The 15482-nt window shown below is 56.2% G+C and overlaps 1 protein-coding gene across 1 annotated transcript in view; it reads left to right on the top strand.

Moving 5' to 3' along the window:
- Window positions 1–10741, top strand: part of LAMC3 (laminin subunit gamma 3) — a 51570-nt gene extending 40829 nt beyond the window's left edge. Inside the window, exons 25-28 of the mRNA XM_050926092.1 lie at window positions 4623–4822; window positions 5960–6106; window positions 6438–6537; window positions 10413–10741. Coding sequence (XP_050782049.1) covers window positions 4623–4822; window positions 5960–6106; window positions 6438–6537; window positions 10413–10663 — 698 coding nt within the window. The 3' untranslated portion in view covers window positions 10664–10741. The remainder of the gene's footprint in view (window positions 1–4622; window positions 4823–5959; window positions 6107–6437; window positions 6538–10412) is intronic.
- Window positions 10742–15482: the final 4741 nt, after the last annotated feature.

Here is a 15482-nt window from a genome sequence, read left to right as displayed (position 1 = left end):
CGTGCCGTGCGGTCATACCAGACCTTCTGCCTCCTCTGGGCTCGGGCCAGATTCTCCCTGGCCAGGCCCATGAGCTCGGCCAGTCTTTCCCGGAAGGTCAGGACATACTCCACCACTGACTCTCCCTCGGGAGAGGCCTTCCCCTCCCATTCGTCCCTCATCAGGTCTAGGGGCCCCCTCACCCGCCTTCCATACAACAGTTCGAAAGGTGAAAACCCGGTAGATTCCTGGGGTACCTCCCTGTATGCAAACAGCAGGTGAGGTAAGTACTTGTCCCAATCTTGCGGATGCTGGTTCATAAATGTTTTTAGCATCATCTTCAGCGTCCCGTTGAACCTTTCTACCAGCCCGTTGGACTGGGGGTGATACGCTGAGGCCCAGTTGTGCTGGACCCCACATTTCTGCCATAAGGACCGGAGCAGGGCCGACATGAAGTTGGACCCCGGTCCGTTAAGACCTCCTTGGGGAACCCCACCCGGCTGAAAATTGTCAGCAGCGCATCTGCCACTGTGTCTGCTTCGATAGAGGACAAGACCACCGCCTCGGGGTAGCGAGTGGCAAAATCCACCACCACCAGGATGTATTTCTTCCCTGACCGGGTCATCTTGCTGAGAGGTCCCACTATGTCCATGGCCACCTTCTGGAAAGGTTCTTCTATGATGGGTAAAGGCCTCAAAGCCGCTTTCCCCTTGTCCCGGGCCTTCCCCACCCTCTGGCAGGGGTCACAGGATTGGCAGTACTGTCGGACATGGGTAAAGACCCCAGGCCAGTAAAAGTTCTGTAGCAGCCTCTGCCTGGTGCGCCGGATTCCCTGGTGCCCTGCGAGAGGGATGTCATGGGCCAGGTACAACAGCTTGTGACGGAACTTCTGGGGAACCACCAGCTGCCTCCTGATCCCCCATGACTCTACTTCCCCTGTGGGAGCCCATTCTCGGTACAGGAACCCCTTCTCCCACAGGAACCTCTCCTTGCAACCTCTCCTCATGGTCTGTACCGCACTAAGGTCAGCCCGGTCCCTGTGCTTCCGCAAGGAGGGATCTTTCTGCAACTCGGCCTGGAACTCAGCAGCTGGGACAGGAATGGGGACCGGCTCTCTCTTGCTGGCTGGGTCTGAGGCCGCAGCCTCTCTGCACCGTGCCCCTGGGCGTTCCCCGCTCCCTGAGTTAGGGTCCTGCACCTCAGGTCGAGTACCTTCCCCGTTTTCGGGGTGCAGTGCCATTTGCCGACTCTGACTACGAGTCACGACCAGGGCACTCTGGGTGTTACTAGGCCAGTCCTCAAGGTCCCCTCCCATTAACACGTCAGTGGGCAAATATTGGTGTACCCCCACATCTTTGGGGCCCTCCTTGGCCCCCCATTTCAGGTGTACCCTTGCCACGGGTACCTTGAATGGGGTCCCGCCCACGCCCATCAGGGTCAGGTAGGTGTCGGGCACCATCCGATCTGAGGCCACCACCTCGGGCCGGGCCAGCGTCACCTCTGCGCCCGTGTCCCAGTACCCAGTGACCTTCCTCCCATCCACTTCCAGGGAAACAATGCACTCTTTCCGGAGGGGCAGCCCCGCGCCCACCCGGTAAACCAAAAACCCGGAACCGGGAGCATCCATAGGTGGTATGTTGCCAACCCCCCTTTCCTGGGAATGTAGCCCCTCCTCCGATTGGGTTTTTACCCAGTCCACCCTCTGCGGGTTGGGTCTGCTTGGTCTGTCCCTGAGCTTGGGGCACTGGGCCCGTATGTGACCTCGTTGGCCACAGCGATAGCAGCCCATATCTCGTGGGTCCCCTTGAGTGGGTCGGAGGGACCTGCCGCTGGATGTTCCCCTTTTGGGGGGGTTCTCCATAGGCCCCCTTTGGGAGGTCCCATGTTGACTCTCTCTCTGCGTTGAGGCAGGCCTGCTCCTTCGAGACTCCTCCCTGCCATCCCCTGCCCGACTGTCCACAAATTGGTCGGCCAGCTGGCCTGCATGCTGCGGGTTCTCCGGCTTCTGGTCCATCAACCACAGCCTCAGGTCGGACGGGCACTGCTCGTACAGGTGCTCCAGTATGAATAGGTCAAGCAGGTCCTCTTTAGTTTGGGCCCCAGCTGTCCACTTGCGGGCATACCCCTGCGCCCGGTTGACCAGTTGTAGGTATGTGACCTCACGGGTTTTACGCTGGCTCCGGAACTTTTTCCGGTACATCTCAGGAGTCAGCCCAAACTTGCGGAGCAGGGCCTGTTTGAACAGTTCGTAGTCCCCTGCCTCCGCCCCTTTCAGTCGGCTGTACACCTCCACGGCTGTGGAGTCCAGTAAGGGGGTGAGAACTGCGATCCTGTCTGCAGGGTCAACCCTGTGCAGCTCGCAGGCATTCTCAAAGGCCGTCAGGAAGGTATCTATGTCCTCCCCCTCCTTACGCCGGGGCAGCAAGTGCTTATCAAAGCTCTTTGTAGGCTTGGGTCCCCCCTCACTCACCGCAGCCGGGGCCTCACTGCTCCTCAGCTGGGCCAGGTCCAGCTCATGTTTACGCTGTTTCTCCTTCTCCTCCCGCTCACGCTGGCGCTGGTTCTCCTCATGTTTACGCTGGTTCTCCTCATGTTCACGTTGTTTCGCCTTCTCCTCCAGCTCTCGCCTCTTTAACTCGAGCTCCTCCCGTCTCAGCTCCCTTTCATATTCCAGCCGCCTCCGCTCCACGGATGCCGAGCGTTGCCGGGAGGATCCCCTGCTGGGGGGTGAGCTTCGCCGTGAGGCTCCCCTGCTGGCCGGGGGTGTCACGGTGCCCTCGGTATACACTGGGCTCCTCCCCGCCCTTCCTCTATGCCTAGGAAGGGGGGGTCTCGGGAAGCCCTCGTCCGCCGGCTGACCACTCCCAGCGGGGACAGACACTGGTGCCTGCGCTGCATCTGCTCGGCTGCTTCCCTCAGAGACAGGGCTCCGTTCATTCATGCGGTCTCCCTGCTCCAGCTGGGCAATCAGCTGGTCCTTGGTGCGTCTCCCTGGGTGCAGCCCCCTCTGCTTGCACAGCTCCAGCAGGTCGCACTTGCGCCGCTTGGCATACATCTTCCTGCTGACCACTCACAGGCCGGGGTGCTCGCCGCTCCCCACGGTTTCCAGGGGGACCCCTAGTGCACCAGCCCTTCTTGAGGTCACCACCTCTCTGCCAGGGTCGAGCTGCAGACTCCTCCGCCCCTGGGACCGCTCGCTGCAATCCCCCGGGGGACCCTGTTACTGCAAAGTCCTTCTCACTGGGCACAAACTCCCAGGGGTTAACCACCCCTTCGTTTTACTGCTCCCCAGTCACTTACTGCAGGAAGCGCCGTCCACGGGGTGCAGTATCTCCCGCCGCTGCCACCAGTTGTCACGGAGTGTGGGGGAGTCCGGCCCTGCACCCCTCTTCCTGGGACCCACAGTGACTCTCAGCCAGCCAGTAAAACAGAAGGTTTATTGGACAACAGGAACACAGGTTACAGCAGAGCTTGCAGGCACAGTCAGGACCCCTCCACCGAGTCCTTCTGGGCTTTCAGGGTGCTTGGATCCTAGCTAGGATACCCTGAATTCCGCCCACACAGCCCCAAGCCCAAACTCAAACTGCTTCCCTCCTGCCACTCCCTTCTTTTGTCCCCTTCCCGGGCAAAGGTGTTGACCTTTCCCCTCCCTTACCTAGCTCAGGTTACAGGCTCTGGCATCGTCTATCTCCTAAAGTCCTCCCCTGCTCTCCCACTCCCCACACAGACAGTCCCTACTGCATCACATGTGCCAACCCTGCCTTGCAGTGGGACACATGGGGCCTCCACCCTGCTCAGCCCCATGGAGTTCAGAGCCCCTGCAAGAGTCCGAGGCTAATGCAGATGGAGCAGGGAAAGCGGGACCTTTTCTGCACTGCCAGCAGGGAGTTCTCTGATCTGCTCTCTGCAGCGATGGGGACTCCCAGCACCGAGAATGGGACCTGACCGGGGGGGTGGGGTGCACGTGGCTCCACTCTCGTTTCCGATCAGTCAAACATTGACATGCTTGGGGGGCGTCCCTCCCCACACTGTACTGCAGCAGACGTGGCTGGAGGGGGCTGCATCTGCCAAGCTGTGGGGGTTAAAACTTCTCGGAGGCTGCTAGAACACGTACTGCCTGAGCATCATCAGTGCCAATTTCCCCACGCCGCCCTTCTCCCTACATGGCGTGGGGCCGTGCCCAGCCCATTCCGCTCCTGCTCTCGGTGCTGAGGCTGCCGACAGTGATGCAATGGGCTCCCATCCACTGAATGGAGGCTCCTCTAGCTCCTTTCTCGGGGTGTCATGGGATAGACCAATGTGTGATGTATGACGGCCTTTGACCCAGTGACCTAGAGGCGATGGGATGCAAGGCCATGACCAGTACTCCAGCTCGGCTGACTCCCCACTACGGTTTGAGGATGGATTTATTTCCCTCCTGCTTTGATGCTGGGAGGGGAAGGTTGGTTCTGTCTCCGCCTGTTTCCAGGGAGATTCTAATGCATGGAGGTTGCTGGGGTTCTCCCTCTGGTTCTGTTGAGCCTGATTCTCCTCTTGTTGGCCCAAGCATAGATCAGGATTAACTCCGTTGATGTCCATGAGGCTATACCTGTGCAAGCTGGAGTGGAGGGGCCCATTCTCTTGAACGTTGCCTTTGTCTGCAGGGGGGAAGAGGATGTTTGTGCGTCAGAAGGGGCAGGCCGCCGTGAGCAGGAAGCTGGTCATCGTCCAGGACAGAATGATTGTGGATGCCCAGAAGAAGATTAGACAGGCAGAGAGGATGCTGGGAAACACTATGTCTGTCTCCACCGCAGCCAAGAAGACGGTCAAAGAAGCAGAGCAAGTCGCCAGAGAGAGCTCCAAGGTCTGCAAGGCTGGTGCTCAACCGAGGGGGTGATGCATAGAGAGGGGGGGCAGTACAAACCTAAGCAGGGCTTGCAGGGAGTCTGGCACATAGCAAGTGAAGGGGCAGCTGGAGTCAGGCTTAACGCAGAGAGATGCTGCATGGGCTTCCCCAGCATAGCTCTGCCAATGTGCCCCCATCCTGACTGGCAGCGCCCCCTGCTGCCTTGGTACAGGATCCATGCCCCCAGCTCTGCCAATGCGCCCCCAACCTGACAGCAGCCCCCTGCTATCCTGGTATAGGATCCCCCCCAGCTCTGCCAATGTGCCCCCATCCTGACCTGCAGCACCCCCTGCTGCCCAGGTACAGGATCTCCCCGGCTCTGCCATTGCGCCCCCATCCTGACCTGCAATACCCCCCTGCTGCCCTGGTACAGGATCCCCCCCAGCTCTGCCAATGCACCCCCATCCTGACCTGCAACACCCCCTGCTGCCCTGGTACAGGATCCCCCCCAGCTCTGCCAATGCACCCCCATCCTGACCTGCAACACCCCCTGCTGCCCTGGTACAGGATCCATGCCCCCAGCTCTGCCAATGCACCCCCATCCTGACCTGCAGCGCCCTCTGCTGCCCTGGTACAGGATCTCCCTGGCTCTGCCAATGCACCCCATCCTGACTGGCAGCACCCTCTATCTTTCCTAAGAGCAGTTCAGAACCCCTTCTGCCACTCAGCCTTGATTCTAACCTGCAGCCCCCTGATCCCCACACAGCCCTGCCTCCTGGCATACAGCAACCCTTGCCTTTAGACCCAAGGCCCTCTCTTGAGCAGGGATTGTCAGTCATGCTGGGCTGGCTTTGCAGCATGTATCTTTCTCCGGCTAACTTGAGATCTTGTGTCAGGAGGGCAGGGCTCATGCATGCGCTCACCGAGCTCCGCATCCCTCTTACGGAGCCTTCGCTTACGCCACCAGGTGAGTGACGCGGGGGCTCTTATTGTTCGATGGTGGGGTCTGGGCTACCAACCTAGCTCTGTTGATAGCCTCTCTAAGAGGACATCTTGTCTCAGCACAAGTAGGGGATGGGATGGGAGAGGAGCTATGCAAAAGCCAACTCCTACCGATCCTTCCCCTTTGTAACCATGTGCTGCCACGCCGTGCAGAGGTCCCAGGCTGTGCTGAGGGAAGGGAAGCGGGAACGCAAGCGTGCCGGTGAGCTCGCCAAGCGAGTCAACGTAACCCTGGCAGAAATCTCAAGGCAGGAGCACGTGTCCAAGGAACTTGGGGAAGAGCTAGAGGCATCTCGCCAGGTGAGCTGCGTCCCATGGGACTGTGGGTAAGAGCCCCCCTTTCCTCTCCAGTGACCTGCCCCCCTGCTCCCACAGCATTGATTCTGAGGGCAGGCACAAAGCTGGAAATCTCAGCTATTTGTTTGGATTGAGAATCTGTCCATGAAACTCCAGGGCACCATGGCATGCAAGGCACATGTGGCATACTCTGGAGAATCCCCCACATGCAGGCCGGGATGCTATCCATGGGATCGCCCACATGGGGCTGATCTGTTGGCATTGGCAGCAAGAATCCACCATACGGTTTGTTATCTTGGGGGTGGCTAATGCACCTCCGTGTCTGTGTTGGAAGGTGAGGACAGGGATGAGTGAAGCTAAGAAGAGCCTCAGAGAAGCCCAGAGCTCCCTGGAGATGGACATTGAGATCCTGAATAACCTGCTCAGCAGCCTAGGTAAGAACCCACCCCGGTGCGCTGGTGGCACATCCCCTTCCTGGGCACTGAAGCCCTCTGATCCACCCAGCTGTATGTCAGCCCTGTTGTACAGTCATGTGGGACAGTTCCACTCCAGCAGCATGTGCTGCCTGGGACCTGTTAGTGTCGTGAAAGCTTCCACCATCCTGATCTTGAACAAATCTCCTGAGGGATAAATGCCCTAGTGGGACCTCAGAGGGAAATACTGCTGCAGAGCTTGGCCTACTGGAATCCCTTGGTGATAGCTCCTCTGTGAGCCAAATCCAGTTTGGGCACCTCTGTTTACTAAGATGTTTCAGTTCAAGTTGGGATCTTGGCCCTATCTTTATTACAACAGATCTGTAGCCACCTATCAGAGGGGTAGCCGTGTTAGCCTGGATCTGTAAAAGCAGCAAAGAATCCTGTGGCACCTTATAGACTAACAGACGTTTTGGAGCATGCTCCAAAACGTCTGTTAGTCTATAAGGTGCCACAGGATTCTTTGCTGTAGCCACCTAGGATACCACAGCTGAGTCTCTGCTATACATCGCAGTCACTAGGACCTTGATAGCCACAGCAGGGATCAAACACACAGCTTCCAGCTCCGAAACCACAGCCCCAACCCCTTGAGCGAAAGGAGACTCTCCACCCACTGTCAGCATGTCCGCCGTGTGCAATTCCGGTTTCCGTCGGCAAAGGGCAGTGCTAGACTTTTCTTTTTTAAGCCTTCACTTTCTTGAGAGTTGCTGCTGGCGCAGCCAAGGAGACCACATCTCTCCCAATGTGGTCATTGGCCTCCTGAGTCGCTAAAAGAACGGGATTGGCTGCAGGGCCGGCTTTAGGCCAATTCCACCAATTCCCCCGAATCGGGCCCCACGCCTAAGAGGGCCCGACGCCCAGTGGCAGGGCTGCCGGGGGGCGGGGGGAAATAGCCGAGAATCCCTTCCCTGGATAGAGGCTCCTTTTTAATTTTTACTTACCCGGTGGCGCTCCGGGTCTTCAGCAGCACTTCAACAGCAGGTCCTTCAGTGCCGTGGAAGACCCAGAGCGAGTAAAGGACTCAACTCCGAAGACTAGGAGCACCACCCAGAGAGTACAAGCCCCACGTGTTTTTTTACGTGTTTTTTTTTTCCCAGTCATCAGTGCTTAACTGTTCGAATCGAGCCCTGCAATTGCTAAAGCCAACCCTGGTTAGGGTTCCTATGCATAGGGCGCCCCGCCCTACGGTTAGGGTTCCTATGGGTAGGGAACTTGGAGCTAGGGTTAGGGTTCCTGTGGGTAGGGCTTCCCGCCCTAGGATTAGGGTTTTTATGGGTAGGGCACTTGGCGCTAGGGTTAGGGTTCCTATGGGCAGAGCGTCCCACCCTAGGATTAGGGTTCCTATGGGTAGGGCACTTGTATCTAGTATTAGGGTTCCTATGGTTAGGGCACTTGGAGCTAGGGTTAGGGATCCTATGGGCAGGGCGCCCCACCCTAGGTTTAAGGTTCCTATGGGTAGTGCACATGGAGCTAGGGTTACGGTTCCTATGGGTAAGGCTTCCAGCCCTAATGTTAGAGTTCCTATGGGTAGGGCACTTGGAGCTAGGGTTAGGGTTCCTAAGGGTAGGGCACTTGGAGGTACGCTTAGGGTTCCTATGAGTGGGGCACCCCTCCCTAGGGTTAGGGTTCCTATGGGTAAAGCTTCTCTCCCTAGGGTTAGGGTTCCTATGGGTTGGGAACTTGGAGCTAGGGTTAGGGTTCCTAGTGGTAGGGCTTCCCGCCCTAGGGTTAGGGTTCGCAAGGGTAGGGCATTTGGAGCAAGGTTATGTTTCCTATGGGTAAGGACTTGGAGCTAGGGTTAGGAATCAAACACACAGCTTCCAGCTCCGAAACCACAGCCCCAACCCCTTGAGCGAAAGGAGACTCTCCACCCACTCCCATCCTAGGGTTACAGTTCGTAAGGGTAGGGCACTTGGAGCTAGGGTTAGGGTTCCTATGGGCAGGGCGCCCCACCCTAGGGTTAGGGTTCCTATGGGTAGTGCACATGACGCTAGGGTTACAGTTCCTACGGGTAAGGCTTCCAGCCCTAGTGTTAGGGTTCCTATGGGTAGGGCACTTGGAGCTAGGGTTAGAGTTCCTATGGGTAGGGCTTCCCGCCCTAGGTTTAGGGTTTCTATGCGTAGGGCACTTGGAGCTAGGGTTAGGGTCAGGGACAGCTTTAGGCCAATTCCACGAATTCCCCCAAATTGAGCCCCGTGCCTAAGAGGGCCCCACGCCCAGTGGCAGGGTCGCCGGGGTGGCAAGTGGCCGAGAATCTCTTCCCTGGATAGAGGCTCCTTTTTAATTTTTTCTCACCCAGCGGCGCTCCGGGTCTTCGGCAGCACTTTGGCGGCGGGTCCTTCACTCGCTCCAGGTCTTCAGTAGCACTTCAGCGGCAGGTCCTTCAGTGCCGTCGAAGACCCGGAGCATGTGAAGGACCCACCTTCGAAGACTAGGAGCTCCGCCCTGTGAGTACAAGCCCCATGTGTTTTTTTATGTGGTTTTTTTTCTCAGTCATCCGTGCTGGGACCCCGTTGAAACTGTTCGAATCGGGCCCCACACTTGCTAAAGCCGGCCCTGATTTGCTGGTGCACAATCCACATCCAGAGCTGCCTTTTGTCCTGGCCTCTGGACCTTGCAGTTGGATTTGCATGGGTTCCCCCCACCCCACCCCCCCAGTTGGATTCTCAGTGGTGAGAACAGACTGTAATTGTGGGGTCAGCTATGGCCTGGGTGGAGTGTCGGGGAGGGCAGCCAGCAATGAGTCAGGCTTCCTACCGAGCCAGGAGATTGGGGCACACAAGGAAACGGGATGTTTTGTATCTTTTTATTTGATGTTTTTAATGTACATTACAGAGATCTGGGGCGGAGGGGAAGAGGGGAGACAAAACTCTGTCACTGAAAATGCCAGAGATTACTGAACCCAAAGGGATTTCAGCAGCCAAACTTGGCCAAGCCACTTCCCCTCTTGGGGGCTCTGGTTCCCCCCCACACCCTTTGCCTGTCTTGCCTCTGTAGGCTCTAAGCTCACTGGGATGAGGACGTCCTCTCCCGGTGTGTGCACACAGTGCCTAGCACAATGAGGCTGTGATCTCAGCTGGGGCCCAACAGTAAACAGACTTCTCCCTCTGGATGCTGTTAGTGTCTTTTTCTGTATTTAGCTTAGTCTGAGCAGTGAAACTAGCCTGGTTGGCTTTGCTGCTGTGATGAATCAATTTCAGGGTCAGGTTTCCCAGGGCCGGCTCCAGGCACCAGCTCAGCAAACAGATGCTTGGGGTGGCCAAGGGGAAGGGGCGGCACGTCGGGCTCTTCGGGGGCAATTCGGCGGCGGGTCCCTCGGTCCCACCAGTCACTGAATTGCCATCAAAGAAGAAAGTGGCACGGTGGAGCTGCCGCTGAAGTGCCGCTGATTGCGATTTGTGACTCTTTTTTTTTTAAACCCTGGCGCCAGCCCTGAGGTTTCCCCAGCACTGAGGACATTCCACGTCCAAGCCATAGATCTCCAAGTGCTTTGCTGGGGCGCAGGGGAACAGAGGGGCAATCACATGCCACAGGTGCGGGAATGGAATGTGAAGTCACTTGCCCAAGGTCAGAGCAAGGCAATGTAGGGTGAGGGTGGCGCCCAGGTACCATAAGGTTGTTCCCGGTGCTGTAGGGAGCCATGTTTACATTAACCGCCCCCCTTCATTCTTTGCAGTGGTTGGGAGCTTCCAAATCCCTTTATATCCTTTTAATTCATTCCCACCCCAAGGCGTGAGCCCAGCATCTGTCTAAAGCCCCTTCAGCCTGGCTCCACACAGGGCTGCGGGGGCTCTCTGCCTCCTCCCTCACTGTTGTCCCCTCTTCATCTCGCCCAGGCAACTTGGAGCAGGACACGCATGCAGACACTGTGCTGAGCACTAGCCGTCTCCAGCTGGACCACCTGTGGCTGCGCCTGGCCAGGCCCGGAGCCCTGGAGAGGAAACTGAGCCATCTGCAGTGGGAGGCAGAGCAGCAGCGACAGAAGATCCAGGCATTCGAGAGCGACCTTCAGGAGATCAGAGCCGACAAGCAGAACCTGGAGGAGGTTCTACAGAGCCTGCCGGAGGGCTGCTCGAGTTGGCAGTGAGAGGGCCCCATGGACAACCCCCATTGCCCCCACCTCCACAAAGAACTGCAGAGCAATGGACATCTCCCAGCTTACTGACAAGCACCTCAAACCTGCCCTCCGCTCCTTACGCTGCCTTCCCACAGAACATTGGGGCAAGGTCTCTGTCTGAAGCTCTGGGACGAGGACCGCAGCCCTCAGCTCCGCGCCGCAGGCCCAACGGAACTCCCAGTCCAAAGGGTAGAGCTTGTCCATGCGGGAGCCAGAGCCGTCTTGGGAGCCAATCCCAGACAGTGGAACAAACTTCCGCAGGAACTAAGGACCATCCCCAGGCCAACCCACCTTCCGCTTCTTCCACTGGCCTTCAAAACATATACACCTGTGCCGGATGCTAGTCACGTCACTCCATGCTCTGCTGGGAGGTGCTCACGGACCACAGCGCCACCTGAACAGAATGGGAGAGCATCGAAGAAAGAGCTCGCCGTGGGGTGTGGGACTGAGAGAGGGCTCAGTGCTGCCCCCTATGGGGGACACACACAACTGCCTGCTCCATGGATCCTGCTGTCACAACAGCATTGGTTGTAAGGGCATCGGTGCAAGTGCAGCAGGAGCCTTTACCTGGTTGAGGTGAGAGGGACGGGCCATGCCCTACCTCTTGTGCAGTCACAGCTCTGCCAAGGTGGGACTGGTCCGGAGCAGCTCTGCTATTGCCATCCCCTGGGGCACAGGGTATCCTAGTGCACTCATGGGGTGTGACTGGCCCAACACCATTGTCTCTGTGTATATGGCACCATCCCACTCAATACATCAGCGGTGTGTGTGTGTGTGTATGTGTGTGTGTGCATCACTAGCCACGGCCTATGTTCGCTCTTGTGGCTGCATCCCTGTCACCCCTGCTCTCAAGCTCAGCTTGGCTGCAGCACGTAATTCCCAGCAGCTCGTTGGCATCCCCTTGCCCTTCCTACCGGGAAAGGTGAAGTGATGAAGAGCTGGGCAGTTGCCTCAGGCTTTGCAGCTGTGGTAGATGGATCTGGAGTGATGCTTACAAGTCCAGTGGCTCCTGGCTAAAGCTTGACTGTAATTCCCAATAGATAGGAACACTTGCAGGGCATGGCTACAGATGGAATGCTCCTCTGAAGCGCGCAATGGCCACCCTTTGCCCCTTCCTCTAATGGGTTGGTCCAGCTTGGAGCCAAGCAGTACATGAGAGAAGAGAGATCTAACCCCTTCTGTTTTCATTCACACTGGTTTTGCAGTAGCATAACTCCAGGGGCGTGACTCCTGATTTTCCATTGGTGTAAGTAAGATCATGCTAGAGCCTAGGGGCCTGCTTCTGGTTTGCTTTTTAAGCTGATTCTAATGTGCTTTGGTGCCATTCACACCATTAGAAACTGAGTCAGCTGGACCCACCTGCCAACCCTTTTTGCAAGGCTGCTGGAGCGGACTGTGGATCCCCCCTCGCCCCAATGGCCCAGCTCTCTGGAAGTGCCACAGGGCCTGTTCCTTTCCCAGAAGACGCCAGCTCATTCTTGCCTCTGCGCAAAAGCTGGCATTGGAGAAGAAAACCGCAGCTGGGTGTTGTCAGACTCTCCCCCCTCTCCCTGCCCAAGGACAGCTCTGTGAAAGCACAACAGTTGTTGCAAAGCTAGCACAGCACGATTGGCTGGGAGGCAGGGACACATAGCCACATATTTGCCTCCCTAGGAAAACAACTGGGCATCTTCAATCCGCACACACACTCGCTGCTGTTAGAGAAATGTCAAGCCGTTGCCACCTGCCCAGTGCTGAAGAAGACGTGATTCACCCGCCTTCCTGGCCTCTCCAGAGACCTGTTTTCTTAGCTGATGCTATGTGCTTGTAGCTGTATCCATTAAAAAAAAAATCTTCATATAATACATATGTTACATTCTGCTTGTACTGCAGTTCTTGGCCAATAACAGCTGGAAGTTGTGTGTGGGGTGGGCGGGGGAATACATGACATACCTCTAGCATCTGTCCTCCAGCAGGTTCCCAGACTTCTGTAAAGGAAAGCCTTACAAGAATGACCTCACCTAACAGTGAAGTGCAGCTGCTTCTGGGGTGGAAAGTGGCAGCTGTTTAACAGCTCACAGTAAAATGGCACAACAGTTTAGGAGAGGAAGTAAAAAGCCCAGTATCCAATTGAAACCGCAGGGGGAATTTAGGGGGGAAAAATGTGACTGGAGATTCTGGCCAGGACACTAGGGTTAACACATCCTGTTCTTGAAAAAAGTGTCCTGGGATCTTTAATGACCCATAAGGGTTTGAGAGCTCAGTTTCATGTCATCTCTGAAGGATGGCACTTCTGCAGCACAGCACCACGGGGGGGCTGGCTAATTACTGACTCAGACAATGCTACTGCTTGCACCATCTGGGTTCTTGTAGTTTCCCATTGATACACTAGTCATCCTTGTGTTACTTTGCACCTTTCCTGGTTCTGTGTGGCATGCAGTGCACTACCCAGGCTAGGGCGGTATAGCCAGTCCCCAGTGGAGGTGTGGAAAGGAACATACCCTCCTGGGTTCATAAAGACACCACTATCAGCTGCAGAGCACCCCAGCATCTCTCCCATTAGCTTTAGAAAAAGGAATCATGCAAATCCCAGTTCCTCCTGCAGATACTTCCCAGGAAGGGAGCAAATGCAAGCTGCAGAAGGCTGGTGTGGTTTGCAGGAAGTGATAACACACGTGTGGTCTGGATACATACCCCAGTCTATTGTGAGAACAGAAGGCCCATACTGTTAGTGTGCAGCATAGGCTGGGCAAGGGACAGGGAAGAGGGTGATGTGTTGAGTGACAGAGATGGGCAGGGGGAAGGATGTTTGAAGGGAACACAGCACCAACTGATGACAACTCCATCCACAAGACGACATCCGGAAGGCCAAGATGTGGGGTTAGGGGGAGCAGGAGGTTGGCAGGTCGAGGGGAGAGGTGGATCTGTGAGTTAAAAACGGGAGCTGAAGCGTGTGAGTGGAGATTGTTCACAAAACAGCCATCGCATGAGCAAAGGAGAGGGTCAAAGCCGGAGCCTTGGGGGGATGCCCCCTGAAGAGGGGAGGAGGGGGACACACCAGATGAGATGCCAAAGGAATTAGCAGGAGAGAATGGAGCCATGAAAGTCAAGGGGAGGGCGCATTTCAGCAGGGAGGGCCTGAACAGCAGAGGTCAGTGAGGAGGAAGATGGAACAGGGCCGGGAGGGAGGTTTAGTGACCTAGCTGAGAGCAGCATGAGCGGAGCGGAGCAGGAGGAAGCCAGAATGGAGAGAGTCGAGGTTGGAGGGATGCAGGCTAGCAGCTCTGGGGGCAGATGTCCAACGTTCCAAGACCCAAACGCTCACGCCCACAAAGGGGATGGGTCCCTGCGTCTCTCCTGGGCAGGTACCAGGAACACTGTTTGCTTGTGCGCCTCTCCTAGCAGCTCTGAACACTCCACACACACCCCAGTGCCCCATGACACATCGCAGGGCACAACAGGGCATATTAAGGATCTGCTGGGGACCGTTCAACCCCAGCCCCTGAAGCTCCCCATGCTGCTGCATTCCCTGTGATCCCGAGGTGCCTGGCTCCCCCACACAAACCCCTCTCCCTGGCCTGCACTGGCTGGAGGCAGCATCACTCCCACACTGCGGACACTAGAGGGAGGCTTTTCCCTTTCCAACGCTTTCAGCCTGCTGTTAAAACCCAATCGGTTCCTGTCAGTTTGATCCATACGTGGGGCACAGTTCCGTTCGTGGGCAAATACAGCGTTAGCTAATCCTGAGCACCGTGTAATAATGACATAGGAGGGAACGGGCTTACAATCCTAGTCTGGGACTTGTGAGGCCTGAGTTCAACACCCTGCACTGGCACAGATTTCTGGTGGGGGTCTTGGGAAAGTCGCTTAGGCTCAGATCTTCAAAAGTATTTAGACTCTCGACTTCCACTGAAATCAGGATCTGGGCTTTAATCTCTTTCTGCCTCAGTTCTGCATCTCTAAATGGGGATGCCCTACATCACGGGGTGTTGAGAGGTGCTTGGCTACTACAGTGAGTGCGGGTCACGTAAGTACCTTGGATAGATAAGATCTACTTTTCAACTCTCATAAGATACAAGGCAGGGAGAAAGAGGTCCTCTATATACGGGGCTTTTAATTCCTGGTGTGCTGGAATGAACAGGTGCCAGTATCTTGCAGAGGTCAGTTCTGAAAGGTTTGTTGGAAGCTGGGTGTTTCAAGGAGCCATCTGAGGGGGGTGAGTTGGATGCCGAAATCAAGGGGGCAGACCAGGAGAGGGAGCAAATGCTAGAACAACTGAAAGTACGTGCTGGGTGGAGGTGTGGCCCTCAGCCTCACCATCTCTGAACTTTCAATCCAAAAGCAGGACACCTCTCCTAAGAGATGGATTTTGGCTTCCAGCTGGTGACTCAGACTTGGCTTCTCCAGGCAGCAGCCATTCCAAGGGACTCGCCCAAACTCTTATTGTTTCGTTTATTTTCTTTAATTAAAATAAACAGTATTGTTATTAATGGGGATCTGAGTGGTTATGAAAATGGGAGAGTAAAATGGGCTGGAATCCAGCATGGGGACTAACCTGCAGGTGGGTGCTGGGCAAGATCTTCCTCACTCCACTGTGTTTCTCCAGCTTTGCTGATGCACTTCAATCCTTACCACTGCACCCCCTGCGATATATTCCAGTCCTGCCCCCTCTCCTAGCTGTACTGATGGCCATCAATTCTAATCTGCAGCAGTCCCTGATATCTCACTCCTGGCCCCTGCACAGCTTGACCCTTGTCTCCTTTTGTTTCAGTTCTGGGTGAGTGAGGAAGCATCTTGCAATTGTACCAAA

The sequence above is a fragment of the Gopherus flavomarginatus genome, chromosome 17, assembly GCF_025201925.1.
Source record: "Gopherus flavomarginatus isolate rGopFla2 chromosome 17, rGopFla2.mat.asm, whole genome shotgun sequence".
NCBI lineage: Eukaryota > Metazoa > Chordata > Testudines > Testudinidae > Gopherus > Gopherus flavomarginatus.
Note: the sequence above shows the minus strand (reverse complement) of the source record. Positions and strands in the feature narration are given on the sequence as shown.